The following is a 22,866-nucleotide window of genomic DNA, read 5'->3' as shown; positions in this document are numbered from 1 at the left end:
TAAACTGTTTGCAGGTATTTTGAGAGAGGAATTGTCAGTTTTCATCAAGATCATCAACCTGTTCTAAAGAATATTTTAACCCATGGATTGCTGAAATCAAATGTTTATCATCATCATCAACTTTGTCTTCACGAACATTTCAACTCACTACAGTGACCATTATCATCCATCACGTTTCAAAATCAATTTCATCATCACCAGCATTGTGGACCTTAATCTAAGGAATCATTGCCAACCAATTTGGAAAATATACAGATTTAATACAGGACATAATTCGCAAATACTCAAAACTGACTTTTCAAGATATGTAAGATAATTTTTATTTTGTTAGTGGATGATCTGCTTACCTGTAAAATAACAAAAAAAAACAATCCAACTAAATTCTGTCAATTATTTGTTTAATTATTTGTTTAATCATAACAAGACCCAGTTTCTATTTTGGCTATTTACAGGGAACCCTTCCTGACAACTTATTGTTCGTTTTGGGGTAGCTGGTCACAAATATATGTAAAGCATTTATCGACACCGTTCCAATGTATAAAAGGTTACATAAAATCAAAATATCATAATCAGTCATAGATGATTTGTCTCTGTTTTGTGCATTTCATGTGTGTTGTGCAGGCAAGCCGAAATTTTTTTTGAGTATATTGTATGGGTAATATATATATATATATAAGTGCACAGAGACACAGTCCCAATATAATAGCTATAAAAAGGAAATTATCATTTTGATTAGGTATTATTTGAAACAATGTATGTTTCATGAAATGAATCAACTAAAATTGTAATTGTTTAATACTACAAATATTTTTAAGCAAAGCTCCCTCTCATTTCTTGAGAAAATGGCATTTCTTCACATTCTTGATTTCTGAAAAAGACGAACTGTTCAAATTCAATGAATGCATCTTTAAATTTCACAAATGTTTACTTTTAAGGTGAAATTCAATTGCAAATTTATGAATTTCAGTTTGGTGATTTCTTCACCACAGAAATGTTTCTAAGCACATTTTGAAGGTTTATTTCCAATTCATCTAATGCCAATTCGTCCAATTGCCAACTTGTCTGCTTTCATTTGGTCTACCACCAGTTCGTCCACTACCCACATGGTCTACTTTCATTTAGTCTAATGCCATTCCATCTAAACACCACCAGTTGGTCCAATAGCCATTTAGTCCATACCATTTGGTCTAATTGGAGAAAGTGTTGAATTGTGCAATATAAATGACAAGGCAAAAGCAATAATGTGTCTCGCCCACGTATAAAACTAACCAGAAATATCGTGATTCGCGAGGGCATGCAACAGAATTGTATCAAAACTTCATTGTAATATGACTGGGATGGAATAACACTTGCCTTAAGAGCCTTGCACGTAAACTTTAATGTTGACCTAAAAATGACCTTAGACCTTATCATGTGACCTCCAACTGCAGCATAACATGCAGGTCCCCCAAGTCCATCTACCATCCAAGTTTGGTTGAAAAGCACCTTACGGTTGCAGAGTTAGGTAAGGTTGACCTGAAAATGACCTTTGACCTTATCGCGTGACTTCCGACTGCAGCATAACATGCAGGTCCCCCAAGTCTATCCACCATCCAAGTTTGGTTGAAAAGTGACTTACAGTTGCAGAGTTAGGTGTCATAAGAGAGTCTTGCATGTAAACTTTAACGTTGACCTGAAAATGACCTTTGACCTTACCATGTGACCTCCAACTGCAGCATAACATGCAGGTCCCCCAAGTCCATTTACCATCCAAGTTTGGTTGAAAAGCGACTTACGGTTGCGGAGTTAGGTAAGGTTGACCTGAAAATGACCTTTGACCTTACCATATGACCTTTGACTGCAGCATATCATTCAGGTCCCCTAAGTCCATCTGCCATCCAAGTTGGGTTGAAAAGTGACCTACGGTTGCAGAGTTAGGTGTCATAAGAGAGTCTTGCATGTAAACTTTAACGTTGACCTGAAAATGACCTTTGACCTTACCATGTGACCTCCAACTGCAGCATAACATGCAGGTCCCCCAAGTCCATTTACCATCCAAGTTTGGTTGAAAAGCGACTTACGGTTGCGGAGTTAGGTGTCATAAGAGTCTTGCATGTAAACTTTAACGTTGACCTGAAAATGACCTTTGACCTTACCATATGACCTCCGACTGCAGCATATCACGCAGGTCCCCTAAGTCCATCTACCATCCAAGTTTGGTTGAAAAGTGACCTACAGTTGCGGAGTTAGGTGTCATAAGAGAGTCTTGCATGTAAACTTTAACATTGACCTGAAAATGACCTTTGACCTTATCATGTGACCTCCAACTGCAGCATAACATGCAGGTCCCCCAAGTCCATCTACCATCCAAGTTTGGTTGAAAAGCACCTTACGGTTGTAGAGTTATGTGTCATTAGATTTGTGACGGACGATGGACGGACGACGTTTGGATCCCTAAGTCTCGCATTCACCTCTGGTGGGCGAGACAAAAATGAAATACATATTAGACCAACTGGTTATGAGATGAAATGGTGATTAGATGAAGTGATTATCAGGCCAAATGGTTGTTGGACGAAAGGATGGACGGAATGGCATGAGATCAAATGAAAGTAGACCATGTGGTGAGTGGATGAGTTGGCAATAGACGAATTTGCAATTTACCATTTTGAAGGGGCTCATAATTCATCCATACAACTATGATTAAAATGAGTTATTCCATCTTGTGATCAACAAAACACTCTGGAATACCTACATAAACTGCATTCCTATTTCTGTTAAGTGACCAAATTGAAAAAAATTTACCCCATTAAAAAATTAAATTCTAACCCACATTTTGGATAGTATGTAGAATGCATGATCATGTACTGTACATCTATTTTTTAACCAGATGAAGACATCTTTAGTACCTGCAGTGGCTCTAATTCTACTGCTCTTTTCTCCTTAGATTAAAAAACTTGATAAGGAATATAGAGTGCAAAAATTGAGAGATTATGTAAAGAAAGTGATTATTTCAACCCAAATAATCACTTTCAAAACTACAGATTTTCAAAATTTGTAGTATGCTTTTCCCGGTGTTGTATGCCATTAAAATCTGTGAAAATCTTTGGTTGAAATCTTTGAGGGTTGAAGTTTTTTCCTCATTGATTGAGCCTGACTGGTATGAGATTGAGATGTATTGGGAAATAACAATATCTTTCAATTTCATTAAGGTTATCTTTAACACAGCAATACTTCATAGAGCAATTTTATCATAGTTCATGGTTCATCCATCTATGGGAGAAGTCGAAGAAATATTCTCAAATTACTCTGCAGAAAGTAGCAAGAAAAAAATGCATCTGATTGTATTAGAAATATTGCATTTCTTTTCCTCATGTATTTTTTGTTTGACAAAATGGAAGTTGTTAGCTCTCTCCAACAGGCAATACCCTAGATGGATTCTTGACTGCACTCAGTCAAACTATATGCTTCTGCCATTGGCAGATCTGAACTATATTGCATTTTTTTTTTATTTGTGCAACCATCAATTATCTAATCACACAGATTAAATTATAAAATAAAGAAGCCATTCACCAAAACTCAAGACCATTGTCATTCCTACTTGTATATGCTTGCATTCATGAACAAGTTTGAGGTTAATTCTTCAAATAGTTCTTGAATTATCATGGAAATGATATACATGTATTTCAGGATGCATGACCTATGTGAGCTTTGACCTATGTGACCTTTGACCTATGTTCCCTCAACTAATCTTATCATGTCATTCGAATAGACATTTTGAAGTTGATACTTCAAATGGTTAATGAGCTATCACATGTACAAGGCGTTTTGAGGTATATAATGATCTTGGTATCCAGGTACCTTAGACTTAGTGACCTGCAAAGCTTATCTAATCACCATCACATTAATATGCAAACACGACCCAAGTTTGAAGTTGATACTGCATGACAAATGGTTCTTGGGTTATCAAATAACCGTACATTGTAAGGTATATAATAACCTCTGTGACCTAGAGCCTTTGACCTCCATACCCCCAAAACTACTAGGGTCATTGTTTCTCACACAGGCATACATGATTTATCACAAACACACTGCGTTTTAATCCTGCCTAGCTTTGTATTCAACAAGGGGAGTCTCTGGCCACTGAATGCGTATGAAATGCACAACTTGTGTTGTGATGTTGTTTGATGTAATTGGTCTTGTATCGGAGTCGGGATGTGATGGTTGAGACATGATTTTCAAGAATAGTGGCATGTTTTTAGAATGATACATACGTGTCATTGTGTGCAACTGATCATGTTTTCTTTGTTGCCACACCAGACAAGCACTACCTCAACTACTCTGACCAATGTCTGTATCACTCCTTGATGACAGTGTTGGTACATCTTCAAAAGCTTTGTCAAACTCGTCTCCCGAGAAGTCCGACAGATCTTCATCCTCCTCCTTTTCTGACCCACTATGATACTCAATTGATTGTTCCTCCCCCGGCTCCAGTAGTTTGTATGAGGTCTTCTTGGAAGCTATAAAATAAAATAAAAATTTCATTTGAGACTCTTATGAAGCCGCTTGGAGAGCAATTTGACACTATTGTCTTAAGATGATACACAGTACAGGGATTCAAATGGAGTCTACTCAATCATCACTGCCCGGGGGGGGGGGGGACACTCTCGTATTATAGCAGTGTGGCCCATAAGTCCCCCATTTCACGTTTTGCCAGCCATTCCCAATTACAATTGTTTTTCCCCCTTTGTCATTTACTAACATTCTCCTCCATCCCTAAAGCATGCAGTTGAAATCTCTCATTCTCTGGTCTTACCCCTCATTTTGTCAACCCCTAAACATAAAGATTTGATTTAAAGGAATCCTTTCCCCATGCAAGCACCTTCCTTACTTCACTCCATTCTGAACAAAAATGCACACAAAACATTATTTCCCCAACCAAGGTGCAAGTGGCAGTGCTATTCCATCGACGTGGTTTGGTAGTTCCTAAGATTCTCAATTTCATTTCATAAGACAGGTCCTAAGACCCTCATTTCAGACATCTGTTTTCAAGACCCCCTTTTCATGTTAAATTCTAGTTCCAAAGCAACCCAATTAGAAAAGGCCATCCAGTTCTTAAGCCCCATATTCTATAACAAATTGTAGTTCATGAGGGTACAATTTCAGATTTTGGGGCCACACATCCCTACCCTTTCCAAATTGGAGTACCCCCAATCCAATTCAATTAGGCAAAATGTAAAGACTCAATTATATTTCACAGTTTGATTAAATTCAAAGTGTTATAATTCTTTGGTTATTATCTGCTTCAAGTTGATTTGTAGTTGGTGTGGGTTTGGCCTTCAAATGAATTCATTGATACACTTACTATGAGGTATTCTCTTTGAGTTCTCAGCATCCTCATCATCCTGCCATCTCTCAAAGTCTACGCTAATGTATGGTATCTGGGAGAAAAAAAGATAGAATAACAAACATTTTCAGTCTCATGAGCACAAAATGTTGTAGATAATGAAGTATGGATTTATACGTGTAGTCCTATCAATTTCTTGAATTGTTGTGTCGTCATCTTAACCTTTTTTGTTCTTACACAATTCTTTATTTCTAATCAATGATTCTCATTTAAAGTTCTGTCAATGATTTTAGATAGAAATGATCAAGCTTTGAAAGATGTACTTTGAAGTGCATACCATTTAGAAAAATAACTATCATCAATGTCATTGTCATGATCACATGAACATCATGATTATCATGATCATGATCATCATGATCATCATCATCACCATCATCATCATCATCACCATCAACAGCAACTAACCTTTGTTTTTGTTTGTGTGAGTCTAGTCCATTTGATACCGATGCTTTCTTTGTAAAGTGTGATAAGGAATTCTCTTCCAGCTGATACCATGGTGTAGTTAGTACTGTCTACTCGGCTAAATAGATCAAACTCAAACTCATACTCTGTATGTTCTACAATTGCACTGAATAAGAAAATTAGAAGGAAAAAAAAACAATCAAAATAATTGCTAAGTAAAAATAAATACCGTTCAAGGGGTCAACTGTCTGAATCACATTGAAAAACAGTTCATCATTCAGCATGCATTGAGCAGAAAAATCTGAATGTGTTGCGGTCTCCTACTAAGTGATCACTAGCTGAGAACAAACACAGGCGCTGTCACTCATTCATTGAGAACCTTGCTGCTTTACATGGTCTGGCCTACAGGTTTCATGACATTAACTATACCCTTAAGATTAAAATTTTCATTCAATCCCCATGAATTCATGCAAAAATATTCTTGTTACAATATATACCTGTGTAGTCAATGGGTACCTTATAGCCAAATATTCCTTCAATGCAACACTGTATCAAGTGGCATATAAATGGTGCACATTATTATCATCATCATGTTTATTTTATTTACAAAATAACATCTTTTACCTGAATGAAATACTGCTTGTTGTGACGCTGACATTAGGATGTTTGATGTCTTGAACTTGGATGCTAAGAAGGACTGAGTTTGCATGCTGAGACCATAATATCTTTGGGTGACATCTAACAAAAAACAAAATGAAAATATACTGACATATCAACAATGTAAATCAAGTTATGTTCATATAATCATATGCAATATAGGAATGATATCCTGGTTGAAGAAAGGTCAGTGAATAATTGTTAAAAAGTAGTGACACAAAAATACTGGTATTGAAGTTTTAAAGCATTTAGACATATAAAGCAGATTTGCAGGGTTTAACCTATTACCTACATTCAATGAATAAAAAGAAACTTTCAGCTAACTATACTCTCGAATGTGCACATTATAAAGTAACACACATAGTACAGAAATATCACATCCTGGCAATATTTCCCATGTTGTGTCAAAGCTTGCAATGTTTGCTAACAACACACATCTTTCATTTTTTATATCAAATTATTTCATACAATTGGCAGTATATTAACCTGGGTGAATTCACATACAGCTTGTAATCAATAACATGAAAAACGTTAATGACAAATAAGGTATCAGCCAATCGGATGGTACCATTCGATCATAACATTGTAATATTGTTATCATCAGAGTTTTGTGAAACAGAAATGTGAACAACTTACTTTACGATCTCCACTTCATCATCTTCTAGAGAAGGCATGTCATCAAAGTCATCCTCCTCCTCATCCCCACCATTGAATGGAAGAGTCTTATTACTGCCATTTGATTGGGGCATTGGATGGGTTTTAGGGACAGTCAATTCTGACTGGGGGAGAGATGCCTTGATGTGTGTATAAGATGCTTCATTAATTTCATACTGGTCAATCATGTCAATTAGAGGGAAACATTCATCTTTGGTTTGTGTTGAGAGATACTGAGACATGAGGCACCTACAAATAAAAAATAAAAACAATTAGAACAGAAAGAAATAAATTTAAAACTTGGAGAATGTCAGTGATTCTTGATAACACTTCAAAGACAGAATTAACATTTATCTATGTATCTCTTAAACTGCTCCAAAGTAATGGAAAAATTTACAAGTACACATATACAATGCAAACTTCTTTGATATTGGCAATTCAAAGATCAAATAATAAGGATTCAAATAACTTGCTGTACTAAATGTTATTTAATACTTACCCTTCCAGGCATGGGACCATATCTTCTTTAATCATCATCTGTACAGCTTCAAAATCTTCACCCAGAGTCCTTAACAACAAGGCAGTCTCCTGTACAACCTTAACATATGCATACAAAGTATAATGTCAAAATGAATAATAATGTAATATTTTTCAGGTCTTGGCGTGTTAATGGGGTGCGCTTTGTTAATGATACTTTAGGAACTGATGGAAAATTTCTCTCTTATTTTTTATTTTCAACACAAATACAATGTACACGTAAATTTTCTTCAATATTATGGCCTATGTAACGCCATTCGATATAGTTTCAATAAACATGTAATACCAAAAGCTATGGAACCTATTATTCCAGAAGCACTGCTTTTGATGATTAAACTTAAAAAGGTTGTGCTCACATTTACAATATTTTTTTGAAGTATAAGTTGAAAGATTGCAAAAGTCTCATCAAATGGAAACAAACGTTTGACTTTGACAACACTATATGGAGGTTTACTTTCAAATACCCTTTTATTCAACTGCAGATGTCAACGTGAGGTGGTGACAGTTAAAAATAGTGAATAGAATTATTTATATGAAAGATGCTTTGTTACGATTTAAATTAGTTACAGATAGCTTATGTACTTTTTGTAATAATAATGAAGAAACTATTATGCATATTTTTTGTTCTTGTGCCCACACAAACTAAATATGGTCTCAACTCGAAATTTGTTTTTCCCATAACAATTTGCACATCAAAATTTTAAACCAGAATAAATTATTTGTTTTTTACCGAAACAATAATGGTGCTCTTAAAGGGAAGTTCACCCTGAAGAAAACTTTGTTGTAAAAATAGCAGAAAAAATAGTAAAAAATATTGAAGGTTTGAGGAAAATCTGTTAAAGAGTAAAAAAGTTATTAGAGTTCAAAGTTTTGGATTTGTGACATCATAAACGAGCAGCTGCCCCATGTGTTATGTAATATAAAATGCATGAATTTCAAATTTCGTATGGTTCCTGATGACTTAATTTTGTTTTCTATTCATGATCGGGTGTGGAATGATTTGTCTATTGATATACAAAAGGTACAGTGAAAACCATTTTTAATTTTCTGAGAAAATGACATTTCATTGATTTTTTACCATTCACTATGTAGGAATGTTGCTCGCATATGACGTCACAGATCAAATAATTGAAATTCTAATAACTTTTTGATTAATCGATGAATTTTTCTCGAACCTTCGGCAATATTTTTAATTATTTTTTCTGCTATTTTTACAATAAACTTTTTATCAGGGTAAACTTCCCCGTTAATTGTATTTTTATAATTGTACGAAAAGTATTTTTTGCAGCAAAATGCAAGCACTGTCTTCCAGTTTTCGATCATATTTTGATTTGATTTTATTTTATTTCTGCACTCAGCATAAATATGCAACATAACATCTAGGTGATGCAAATAAGTTTTACAAAACAATTTAAGCAATAGTCATAGCAAAGCAATGAAAAATTAATATTAAAAAGTAGCAATATTCAATGAAAAGAAAATAACAGCTTAAACGAATGCAGGAGACCGCCATCGTGAGCGGTTAAGCTTGAAAATGATGGCGGCCTCGTAAAATGGTACATAAATTTCTTTCTTCATTGTTCAAGTGGGTGCAATGCAGGTACAGGTGCAGTAAAGGGCAGTTGAATAATTAACTTGAAGAGGGGGATGCATATGATTCAATCATTTTTCTTTTAACTCTTAACATGCCACGCACACTACTAAGCCAACGCCACAGTGCTAATCCGATGCTAATCCCCTGTGCCAGCCACAAAACCCCCCTGTGCCACATTGATTTTGAGATCGCGAGTCGTATTCACTCCTTTCAATAGTCATGATTTCAATTGCTTGTAACTCTCTAACGATTAGTTTATCCACAAAATATCGTGTAGTAAAGTTGTAGGAAATTTCATACCCCTTATAATGGTGTCCTCATTATATGGATTGGTTATTATCTTTACTGCTAAAATATGAGTTGTATCAAGTAGTTCCATTTTGTGGAGTGTTTTGTATGGATCAAAAAACCTAGGTCTCTTCCCTCTCAGAGGCGGAACCATATCTTGTAAAAAATGTAGAAATACTCGAAAAAGTCGAATGTAAACCGCGTAAGTTGATCTCTCAGAAAGCAGAGTTCGCACTGCACACAATAGTGCTAATTACGGCGTGCATGCGATGCGCAATACAATGCAAAACGGCGTAACAATGATTGTAATTCCAAATGTGCGCAGTCATGCACGAAGCAGGCGAGGGTAGGAAACAATGCAAGCACAAAGCAATCAATAGTAGGCGTGCGAGCACGAGTGTGGCATGTTATAGTAGGATACGTAGAGTGTACGAAGCACTCAATGAGTTAATAGTGGCTTTAAATGAGTATATTGTTGAACATGACTTAACATTGTTTGGAAAGTTGGTTCAAATATCGGGACCATAATGTCGAATTGATTTATGAGTTATTAATAACTTAGGGTTAGTGAGATGAAGGTTTCCTGATGTGCGGGTTGGGTAGGAATGAACAGACCTGTTAAACCTAAACATATTATTAAAGGGCGGAGGAAGTTGATTATTAAAGTATTTGAACATAAAGATAGATACTTGAATCGTATTGATATCAAAGATTTTTAAGGTTTTAAGTTTATGAAACAATGGGTCAGAATGAGCCAAGTAATATGACCCTGTGCACATACGGATTGCTCTTTTTTGTAGTTTAAAGATGGGTTTAGTTTAAAAGAACCACAATTTGCCCAGACGATATTACAATATGTTATATAAGGGAGGGCTAATGAATTGTATAATAAGAATACAGTTTTGTCAGGAAGAGTGAATTTTAACTTAGAAATTATTCCATTACTTTTGGAAACGGACATTGTAACATGGTGTATGTAACAGGGAGCATTTTTTCCTTAGAAATCTGTAACAATGAGGAATAAATAAATGAGGAAGACTGGAAATGAGCTTTGAATTGATTTGGAAGCATAAAGAGTACAAGAATGTACTAGAAGCCCACCATTCACAGTTTAATAATATATAGTAATGGATCTCTTTTCTGACAAACCGATTAAAATATTTGAGTAGTGAAAGAATGAGATGATATCTAATTAGGGCGTTTTCTACAATGTATAAAGAGATTAAGCAGTTGAGCCAAAGGAATGGGCGTATTAGGCATAGTGATTGATTGGAAAAGTGGCAGGAAAAAACACTATAGTGAATTCAAAATACAAGCCCAACACATTATTATGGATCCATCATGTGGCTGAAAAGACGAGACCAAAACTAGTATACATTCTTGTGTATTAAGCATAAACAAATTAAGCATAATCAACACAATCAGGAATGAATTACGTAAAGACATTGTGTTCCCCCTCCCTCTCTCTCTTCCCTATTGTTCTTTTTACAAAAAGATTTAAAGGCTTTTTCGATCAATGACCGTCCAAGTCCAAGTAAAATACAATAAGAGGGTGTTTTATGAACAAAACAGCCGGATATCTACGTTGAAGCATGCATTCTTATACATGTGCATATACAAAAACTATAGATAGTATTTTGCATACAGGTTGTTGCTGCTTTATAAAAAAAAAATATTTTGTACGTCATGACTTGCCGCTGTGGAGAGAGAGAGAGAGAAGGAGGAAAGGGGGTGGTAATACTGATTGGTGCAGAGCAGGAGCGATTGGTTCACTCAAGCTATCCATCGACCAATAAAATTCATGAACAATGTTATAGGCGGGAAATGACCAGTGGCAGTGGTGCATAAAATCTACGCCCTGTTTGGCGAAACCTGTGGATGTGGGCAACCGAATGAAGTGAATACAATAAGCTGTATAATTGCTTTCTTACTTGACAAGTTGTTTAAATTATTTTGAAAAAGTTAAAGAATGAAATCGTATTATAAGTTAGGACTCTGCCTAATTGAATAAAGTTAAGCCGTTGCCAAACAAAGGGTATTGCCTTTTGGAATGAATCATCAAATTGGTGGGAAAACAAATCTCTATAGAAGTACTTTAAATACATGTAAAAGGCGAGATTAAATATAATGGTTACTTCATGTACCTAAAGAGAACGTCACTGACATCAATATACACTCTAAAATCATGATAGTGTGAGAGGGTGCATGGACCCCCGCCCTCCCCCTCTCTCTGTCTTTCCCTTTACAATTGTCTCAAAAAATGATCGTTAAACAACAATTGCATTAATCAATTCCTGTCTGTTAATAAAAGATAAAGGATACTGATTTTTTTTTTCTTCTTCCTTTTTGTATAAAACCAACCTATATAGTGTACAGGCATGTCTAGTCGACACTTACAGAAAAGGTGTAATGCAGTTGATTGCAGAAATGCAGATTATTGCTCCTTTACAAAGTAATGTATTAATTACGTAATGAGATGTCATTAATTAGGCTCTGAGAGAGGGGGGGGGGGGGTGGTGCATAGGCCAAGGCAGCTTGCTTATTATAGTCAGTGCATAAAGTTCTCTCATGCTCATCAATGAACAACGTGAAAGGCAGGAAATGACAATCGGTGCAGAAAAGCCACGCCTTATTTGGTGAAACCTGTGGATGTGGCATGCAAATTAAATGCAACAATGCGTGTACAATAAGCCAGACCTTTACAGTGAAACAATAATTATGTCAATTCAGTAGTAATCTTTCTTGACGAACCATTTGAAATATTTGAGAAGTATAAGGTGAACACATAAGAAGCCTAATAAATAATCTTTTAACAAAATGTTTAGATATTTTGAAAAGTCAAAAAATTAAATTGTATCAGAATTTAGGACTCTACTTTACTGGATTATGCCGTTCCACATAAAAAGGTAAGTGTATAGGAATGAAACTGAAAAATGGCGGCAAAAACTGCATAATATGCAGTACATGTCAAGTATAATTTCATAACAGTGCCCTAACCTTTAAATCTTGTCCTAACTAAAGATTTAAAGGGGAAGTTCACCCTGAAGAAAACTTTGTTGTAAAAATAGCAGAAAAAATACCGTAAGTAACGGTGTATTAACCGCACCCCCAACTTTGGACTAAAAAAAAAAAAAATACTTCTCACATTTACATGCATATTTGAGGTACGAAGAAACAAAAACTTAGTTTAAGATTTCAAAGTTAAGTATCCAAAGAGATTACCGGTATGCGGAAATCTGCTGTTCTTGATCAATTCATCTACAAATGTTAGAAAGAAAGAACGGTCCCGCCAATATTGGCCACTTACACACTCACTCACATTCACAGTGTACACACACACAGAACTGCCATTTCATTGCAAACTACATACAGTAGCAGTCATGCCAATACATCTTATCAAATTATGATCTGTGTCTTTCCCAGCGTAGGAGGAAGAAACATTCACATTTCTTGCATCACAACCTCACAATCACTTTCAGAAATTTGATGTTTTAGCATGAATTTTGGATACGGGATTACAGGAAAGTTCAAGAAACAAAGAAATTGACATTTTTTTCCAGTTGTTTTTTACGGCTTCGTGCCGTCTCTCTCGTGCATGGTTTACATGGTATCTTATGAAGAGCAAACAGGAAGGAAAAAAACGAGCTGGCGCGAAACGGAACTTTTAATAGCGCCAGCTTAAGTCGCACTAACCATATTACAACGCAATCTCTAAGCTCACTCAACTCCCGCTCAGCGGTGACAAAATTTTACCGAGTATGCTTGGCGTCCCTTTTAACTTAGCCAGGGAACTTCACTACTTTGAATTGAGAATAAAGTCAAAATTAGTGTCATGAAGGTGGGTGCGTTTGTTTTTGACAATATCTAATTAAGATCGTAATAATTGCTTCCCATTACCCGCGGCTCATACCCCTGTAAACGACATTGCCTGGGCGGCTACGCCCGGCCACTCGATGTGTTGTGAACTGGCAGACATCGTACATGTACGGGAGGGGTTATGGCGGGCCGGCTCAAACCCGTCACCGTGTATAAACCGCACCCCCGACTTTTGCTTCTATCCCGCCGAGAAAAAGGTGCGGTTAATACACCGTTACTTACGGTAGTAAAAAATATTGGTGAAGGTTTGAGGAAAATCCGTTAAAGAGTAAGAAAGTTATTAGAGTTCAAAGTTTTGGATTTGTGACGTCATAAACGAGCAGCTGCCCCATGTGTTATGTAATATAAAATGCATGAATTTCAAATTTTGTATGGTTCCTGATGACTTAATTTTGTTTTCCATTCATGATCGGGTGTGAAATGATTGGTCTATTGATATAAAAAAGGTACAGTGAAAACCATTTTCAATTTTCTGAGAAAATGACATTTCATTGATTTTTTACCATTCGCTATGTAGGAATGCTGCTCGCATATGACGTCACAAATCAAATAATTGAAATCCTAATAACTTTTTAATTATTTGATGAATTTTTCTCAAACCTTCGGCAATATTTTTTATTATTTTTTCTGCTATTTTTACAATAAATTTTTTGTCAGGGTGAACTTCCCCTTTAAGATTCAAGATCATATAATATTTTTCTGACTGATCAATCCAGGTATTCAACACACCAGAACATCCCTCCAGTCATTGCTAATTGTACAAGGATATGACGGAAGGAGAGGTTAGATTCTTGGCATAGGCCTACAGCGTATAGTCTGAAGGTGCACGCCACAGCACTTATTGCCCTAGATAATTTCATGTTTATTTACATCGCTCTATTTATCTCACATCAAATAAATGAAAATGCTAAAGCCATTATTGGTACAAAAAAAAGGATAGTGACGAAGCTACACACAGTTGAACCTTCATTGTGATATGACGTCTCTTTCACACAATCCTCCTTTACCTACCAAGATATATTTACCTTGTCATCTCGAACATTCCACATGATGTTACAAGCAGCTTGTAAACCATCATAATGATAAAGCATATCACGATTCCTAGAAAGAAATAATGAATAGACTTCAGTAAAACGTTTCAACACTCAAGCAATAAGCACAAGGCTTATATTCTACTCCATATTATGCTAGTAGCAGAGAAGTTTTTGAAACCAGGGGTGGGGGGAGCAAAAGTGAAAATATATCTAAAATACAGAGTATTTACAATTAAATATAAACAGTTTTGTATGCTTAATAGAATTTTTAGTTTAGTTTAACAGCTTTTTAGTACATTCCAATCCTTTAAAACATATATTTGCACTGCATATTTCGAGTTGTTGAAATTAATGGGGTTAGGTAAATTGACTGGCACCCTAGGATTGAGGCCTCTGTCTGACACATATCCTGAGTAGTTGCAAGAAATTTACACATGTTCGAGTTTCAAAGGATGTTTGAAGTCTCTTTGAGACATCTTCATAAGTTGCAGATGCTAATTAGTTTCTCAGAGATTGCTGTGACTGAGAAGACACATGAGAGGCAGAGTAGAGAGATGTCTCTCTGACTTCCAAGCAACTGATCGACACCTGGCTTGGAGATTTCTACAAGTCCCCTGAAGCTGTACTCTTGTGAAAGTGCAAACAATTTTTTTTTGTCAGAGAGAGGACACAAATACATGTTTGCAAAAATAATTGGCAACATCTTTTTTAAAAATAATATTTGTCTTTATATTTGTTTTGTGCAGCCTTCTGATGATTCTGTTGTATGCTGTATTGGTCGAAACAGAATGATAAGATAAATTAGCTCATAAATCAGAGGACTGTATTTTATGGTATTTTTAAAACTATTTTTCTGGTTCCTCATGTGAACAGCTCAGGTCATTAATTATTGATATAATTATATGAAATGTCACCATTGGTTTCATGAAACATGGAATGAAGCAAATACATACCTTTTGATTTTGGCAAGGTCTGCCAAAACAGCAAGTAAACAAGGAAGTTTGTTGTTATCATCCGCATTACTGATCATATTGCAGAGAGATGAAATCACTTCTGATGGTATGCTCTCTCGTTCACTGTAGTATTAAAACATACAAATTATCATAAATCATGATTATTCTTGAAGAGTCAAGACAAATCATACCAAAGGATGAACTAATTGTGTTTATTAGGTTTAAGAGCTGCATGGATCCATACCCTAAAAAACTCTTTCGTCTTGGTTGCTTCACATGAAAAGAAAAATAAACTTGACAAACAATCTAAAACGGATTTTGAAATGTGAAGGAATTACATGTATGTCTTGTGTTTTTTTTTTTGGGGGGGGTTGAGGTGGGAGGGGGAGAGACATGAAATTGGAAAATATAGAATTCTAAAAGAGCATATCAGGATAAAAATACTTAATATTAATTTCCTTCTTCATTTCCAATTCTTTGCCAAAGATTAAGAAAAAAAAAACATTTCTCACACATCATTGTAGAAGAGGATGTTCCTGAAAGTGTCACAGACATTCTTTATCACCAAACAGCTGTTGTTCAAGTCTAGCATCTGCTGTAAGATTGTGATTCCTCCAGCAGCTAAGAATAGGTCTCTGGTCCTGAAAAATGAGAGAAAACAACAAATGGATGAACCTTCTCTCTATCCCTCTTCTTATCATTATTAGCATCTTTTCCTTTCAGTCTTTTTCCTCCTTCTCCTACTGCCCTGTTCATGTTATCAATATTTTCATGGTCGTCTTCTTCCTCCTTCTTCTCCTCTTCCTCAGTTCTCTCAACTCCTCTTATCATTGTTATCCCCTACCTCCCATGACGAAAATCTTGCTTTGAAGAGCAGTATACCCCATGCAGTTTCCCTTATCATCAAATCTCTTCTCCCAGTACTACAAACCCTATTGCCCTCAAGCATGAAATTTAAGTATAGAGACACCTGTTTCTGTTTCTTGACCTCGGTCCGAAGATAATACACCCCAGCATCAACAGTCACAGCAGGGGGCCACACACGATGGATTGCAATGTGTGTAGTTCTGGTGAGTGCATGGAGTTCCATGTATACACGCGTTGATAGAAACTTTTTCTTCCTTTCTTTCTTTCTTTCTTTCTTCCTCTCTCTCTCTCTCTCTCTTCCTTCCTTCCTTTCTTTCTTTCATTAAGACTGTATCATTGCGTGAGTGAACGGCATGCATCCCATATTTTCTTGCTGGACGTACAGAAACTATATGGGATGCATCGCGGTCCTTGCATGCTAAGCATACCGTAATTTTTATTCCGCTTACTTTCCTTATTTCGAGGTCGATTTTCTTCGTTCGAAATTGAAAATGGACTAGTATTGGATGTCTGAATGTAATATGCTTTTGAAAACGTGATTAATATCGAATACAATAATTTACTTCCGAAGATCCTTCTACAGGCAGACAAGTCTTACGTAATATAGCACAGCTGTTGTTTATCATTTCGTCCTTGGCTCAACGCTCGTTTAGCTGGCCCGTGGTGGTGAAATTGAGACAAGGGGATTACCTGGCCAAGATGGGTTTATCGGGGTTGGAAATGTTGTTTGAGATTTTCCAAACGAAAATGGGGTATACGACCGCAGTTTGCAGTCCGAAGTGCGGTCGAGAATCAAACGGGAAATTTTCGTAATGCACCACCTCCTTCTTCCTCCTCCTTTCTTATCCACCTAACCTTCTTATTGTCAATATTACCACTACCATCCTCCTCCTCAGCATCACCTGTTTTTTGTTTTCATTGTCTATGAAATCACCATGGTGTAGCCGTTTTGACTCTTGTCTTGTAATCAGGGGGGCGTTTCATGAAAGGACTTGTCGGATGTTTTATCTGACAAGTCCCATGTTATCCGACAATTACCATAGGAACAGTGCCTCTCAGCCAATCAAAATCATGGAAAGATGTCAGATCTGACAACAACTTGTCGGATGAAAATATTGATGAAACGCTCCCCTGGTCATGTGTTCAAATCCCACTAGTGGCCTAGTGTCCTTTGGCAAGGCATCAATCCACAGTTTACCACTCTACACCCAGGTGGGTTATGGTAGGATATAAAAGCCTATGCAGTATGCCAAGCAATTGAATCTTGAATCTCTTGTTGGAAAGCTTCCATGAGATTGGAGAAAGCACATACATTGTGTGCCATCTGCATGGATCCGACAACAGGGGTAATAACATATCTGTAAAGCACTTGGGGATATCGTTCTGATGTATTAAGCACTATATAAAAGTTAAATGTTATTTACTTTGATGATCTTTATAGCACACATTTCTTACCTTTTCTCTGTTGAGATTTCATTGATAAAGGAGGTGACATCTTCCTTTAATCCTGTATCCGATGCCTGGAAATAAAAACAAGAACAAAACAAATCAATGATAATGTAGAAAACTTTCATTAGTTGGGGATGATAAATTAAATAAATTTTAAATTTCAACAAACCTTTCATACACCGTCACAGGCAGTAAATTTTGTGACTGACCAGTTGGCTTGAGAAAGTCCTGTAGGAGTGGACAAAAGCTCGCCCCATATAAATCAAAAGGTTGGTGGAAGCTTAAGATTTGATAAATGCTAATTAAATGTCTTTGGCACCTTAATGGGGCATCATTGCAGTGCCTCATCCCTTTTGCTTACATTTTGCATACAAGTTCTACTTGTCCTCTTTCAAAACTGGAAAGGACAGTTACACATATAATGCAGGGGGGGGGGGTGTATATGTAGTAACTTCAGAAATAACTCCAAGAATGAAAAACCTCAAGTTACTGAGAGTTGAATAGAGTGTAGGCATTTATACTTCACCACTCTCCACTCAGGAGTTAAATGGTTACCATGCAAGAATATCCTCTGTATATTTAGTATTTTGATCTTAATGAAAGGTTCCCCTGAAAGTAGAGAAAGTACATACATTATACAATTGCAAAATAGAATCTGATGGCCAAGTAATAATATTTGTGGAGTGATCCAAGACATTGGCCCAATGTAACAATGCTATACAAAAGTGGAATTATGTTAGCATCATCATGTTCTACAATTTTCATTTTTTGTGATAATGATCAAACTTACCTTCATAAGAGCATTATGGATGCTTTTTAATCCTCCTTGGCTGGCAATCTCTTGGCATATTCTGATAAGAAAACATAATTTTGCATAAGTATGATTAAAATTAATTTACATTTTACAAATTCAAGGGTAAAAAAGCATGGAAAAGGGGCAGAAGAAAGGTATTGGCTTATACAGAAGGCATTTTGATTTTGTTGTCTACCAGTCTCCTTTCTTTCATGTTCCTATTAAAAAATATCTGTTTTTTTATTTAAATTTTGCAAGAGTAAATAAGCTTCTAAATAAGCTCACTTTGCATTGTATCTATTTCCAACATATATCAAACATGAATCAATGTTTACTTAGAAAATTCTTGTTATGGTTAGATATAATTCAACTCCATCATCATTATTTTCTTAATCCATTATTATAAGCTCAATAGTTAGATTCAATGAGAAGCCCATAAGCAAATAAATCATAGTAGTGCACTGTTAATCAATGTGAATGTTGAAGGATACAAAATATCAGTGTTGTAAGTAGCAACATAACTTCCAGTCACGACAGAGAACTTAAATCATGGCTTGTGTTGGTGTCAATGTCACATGATCTTAAGCTACCAATGCTCTGATTGATGCAATTGTGTTAAACCCGTTGTTGGGGGTTTGATCAGCAGCCTGATTCATGCTTTGAACATTGACACCAACATCAATACTTTATTATCTTATTCCAGTAATGTAACTGAGCATCATAATCAACACCAATCCCAGACATCAGAAACACAAAAGTCCAAACCATCACTACACTTGAACACTAACATCAACATCATTCATGAATACCAACACCATACTCAAATTATACCAAAACTAACCCACATAACAACACACTATACTTTTATTTATTTATTTATTTATTTATTTGTTTCTGCATGTCATGATAATTTACATAGTGTAATCATCACAAAATTGATTACATTGAATTTTACATAATAATAATGTATAATTATGATGATTAACATAACATTAACATAACTGATTATAACAAGGTTGCAGACATGCAGTGGTATGACAAAATAAGCAGATGCTTGAGCTGTTGTCAGACCTTTGGATATATGATTTGCATACATAAATATAAAAACAATACTGAAAAGTCAAAACTAATGATTACTCAAAGAAGGGAAAGAAAAAGAAAAACAAAACAAAGAAAACTAAATAAACAAATTATTATGTTCCACAACTATTTACAAATATTTACAAGGAGTGTGTGAGGTGTAATAATACTTGAAATTATATCAATCCTTAAGTTTAAAATGTACAGTACAACAAAATGTGTCTTGCTAAAAAAATTACATCTTAGAGACAAGTATGCGTTTTACTGCATTTTTGAAGGAATGCACTGATAATATATTCCTAATACTTGTAGGTATCGAATTCCAAACATCAGGTCCATAATGTCTGACAGATTTGTGAGCCAACAGTGTGCGAGGGTTATACAAATGCATATTAGATGCTTGTCTTGTGTGGTAGGTATGGATAGTATTATTTTGTTGAAACATATTGGAAAAGCAGGTAGGTAACATTTTGGCATTAAACCGATACATAAAAAGGGAAGTTTGAAGAAAATGGACATCATCAACAGTAAGACATTGCAGCTTTATAAAGAGAGGGCGCGTATGATCACGGTAACCAACTCCAGCACAAATGCGAATTGCTTTCTTTTGCAACAATAGAATTGGGTTTGTGACACTCGTTGATGTTGCCCAAAGAATATTGCAATATGACACATAAGGTAGAATAAGAGTATTGTACAACATGTAAAGTATTTTATAAGGTACAAGGTACTTAACTTTATACAGTATACCTATATTTCGAGAAATTGGTTTACTGATGTGTTTCATGTGATCATTCCAGTTAAGTTGATCATTGATATAGACCCCAAGGAACCTTGTAGATGTCTGTCTTTCCAGCAAAGCATTGTCAAGTTTCAATCTTAAATCATGGTCAGCACATGACTTCCTGCCTTTAAAGTGTACATAATTAGTCTTTTTAACATTCAGTGATAACATATTACTTCGAAACCAATTAGATAATTTCGGAAGTTCGACATTAATGGTGTTTTCTAAGATATCAATATCACGGTGTGATAGGAAAACACTTGTGTCATCAGCAAATAATATATAATTCAATGTGTTTGATACCAAACAAATATCATTAATATAACTCAGAACACTTGAACACTAACACCCAAACCAACACTCAACTTTAACAAATCACTAATCATGATCAATATAAAGCATCAATCATGAATTGAATAGCTTTCTTTTAAAATTTTCTTAGCATGCAAGGATACCATACCTGGGTGATGCTGTCGAGAGCCGAAGTAGACTCAGGACCAGGAGTTCTTTGGTATTTTCCTTCAGTTTTCCATTGCACAGAACCTGACATAGTGATTTGATACATCCTCCTTTGAGAAGAGTTTCCTTATCACTAGAATTGGAAAGATAACATTTACTTCTAGATGTGAATTTTAATAATGGAGAAAATTGGCAAAAAGAAGCTGCTGTAAACTGCTTATCTAAAACAAGAGCCAATGGAGTAAATAAGAGAGTCAAAAGGGGACTAAGCTTTCGATCCTAGCAGAATCTTCTTCGGAGGCAAAAAAAAAAAATGGAGAAAATTGTCTCAAAGTGATCATGAAAGGCTGTTTATAATGCACATAGGAATTGGTATTTCCTGAAAAGCAATGGAATCGCCAAAAAAATAACTTGATTCAATTCCTCTAAAAGTCATTTCTAATACTCAAAGATATGCATGTATAGGACTTAACATCAAAATTGTCTGCCTGACAATTTCATATGTAAATCAATACACTAGAAGAACCTTTATAAGCAAGAAAATTTTCCTTTCGATTATTCCCCAAACTAATGGGTGGCATTTCTAATATCATTACATTCTTTCACCTAAAATAAAAAAAAATAAAATGAAAAGAATCAATTCATAATGAGCAAGACCATTCAAATCAAAAGCATGAATATATTCAGTAGTACCTTTCACTTAATAGGAGCTCATCTATCTTGGCAACCAATCCAAGTTGACCTTGTAAGCTCTGTCAAGGAAATCATCAAAAACACATAATACATAGAAAATACATATAAAATTTTGAACTCCGATTTAACTTCAGCCATGGCTCAAGTCTGAACTTTACTTATGGAAAGCCCAAGACATTAAACTTGTTTAAAATACTCTTTGTTTCTTTCATTTAGTGAGTTCTATTATTATAAGAAGGAAACATTAAATAATGTACAAAAAAATATAGAAAAAGAATGCACATATTTTGATGAATATTCAGCCCCCAAATCAATCTTAATGTTTGCCTGAAAGTGAATCTAAATTGTAAATTGTAATAATCAAATTTGACACCTGAGATCCTTGTTGAGGAAAGAAATCATACATGTTTGCACATTTGCTTCTCAGGGTTCCCGACCATTATAATTACGTACCTTGTAACCTGATTTGATTTAAAGAGAAATTCCAGTAGTTGCAGTAAACACTGATTTCATGAGAAAGTCTGTAAAACCAGGCTTAATTGTCAGTATATCATCGAGGATCTAGATCTGGTACAGTTACATTAACTGAACTTTGTGAAATCTTGAAATCTACGCTGTAAAATGTTCACACCGAAGATCCCCAACACAGATAGGCACACGTGGGACAGTGTATTATTATTGCTGGAATAAAGACCCAACGGAAGTGACCGAATCCGCACTAATTTTGCTGATTTCTCAGCAATTACACAATTTCTTCCAGAATCCTTTGGCACATATTTTTTATTCATACAAACAGACACTTGGGTGGTCATTATATTAGATTCTGTAAAAAGTCATTTTGAGATCGTTACCAAAACTGGAATTTATCTTTAAGACTCTGATGTTACTATTTGTATTATGCAATTTTTGTAAATATTTTGATGTTTTTTATAGTCAATAAAATTGAAATGAATTGAAAAAGGAACTGAAATTGAATTTAAATAAAGCAGATAAAGTGAAGACAGAGAGACCAGTGTGGAATTGGGACAGGTTCCTTATAAAATGTAAATGTATTGACCTTACCTTGACTTGGTAGAGTTGTGCACATAGTTTATTGAGTTGTTGAGTTATACCATCCCCCGATGGACATGATTCCATTGGAAACATCATCTAATATTCAATCAGAATTGTAAAAAGAACAACAAATATGACATTTGACCTTAATAATTAAATGTTCTAAATTATAGTCTGGATTGAACTATTTTGGATATTTGCTTCGAATCTCCAACATCAAATAATGATAGAGTGTAGACCTACCAACATGAACAAAATGAAAATATATATTCTATTATTTTTTATACAAATCAGAAATAGAATTCCTCCA

The 22,866-nt window shown here is 35.3% G+C and overlaps 1 protein-coding gene across 1 annotated transcript in view; it reads right to left on the bottom strand.

Moving 5' to 3' along the window:
* Positions 1-2,451: 2,451 nt before the first annotated feature.
* The window catches only part of LOC121407145, a 51,330-nt gene continuing 30,915 nt past the window's right edge, over positions 2,452-22,866 (bottom strand). Inside the window, 14 exon segments of the mRNA XM_041598084.1 lie at positions 2,452-4,496; positions 5,342-5,417; positions 5,789-5,951; positions 6,410-6,523; positions 7,079-7,345; positions 7,596-7,693; positions 14,417-14,492; positions 15,379-15,501; positions 15,891-16,019; positions 17,701-17,765; positions 18,485-18,545; positions 20,812-20,943; positions 21,504-21,562; positions 22,566-22,652. Of these exon segments, the coding sequence (XP_041454018.1) occupies positions 4,309-4,496; positions 5,342-5,417; positions 5,789-5,951; positions 6,410-6,523; positions 7,079-7,345; positions 7,596-7,693; positions 14,417-14,492; positions 15,379-15,501; positions 15,891-16,019; positions 17,701-17,765; positions 18,485-18,545; positions 20,812-20,943; positions 21,504-21,562; positions 22,566-22,652 (1,638 nt within the window). The 3' untranslated portion in view covers positions 2,452-4,308.

Source organism: Lytechinus variegatus, chromosome 2 (assembly GCF_018143015.1).
Source record: "Lytechinus variegatus isolate NC3 chromosome 2, Lvar_3.0, whole genome shotgun sequence".
In the NCBI taxonomy this organism is placed as follows: domain Eukaryota; kingdom Metazoa; phylum Echinodermata; class Echinoidea; order Temnopleuroida; family Toxopneustidae; genus Lytechinus; species Lytechinus variegatus.
This window is presented reverse-complemented; position numbering and strand designations above follow the sequence as displayed.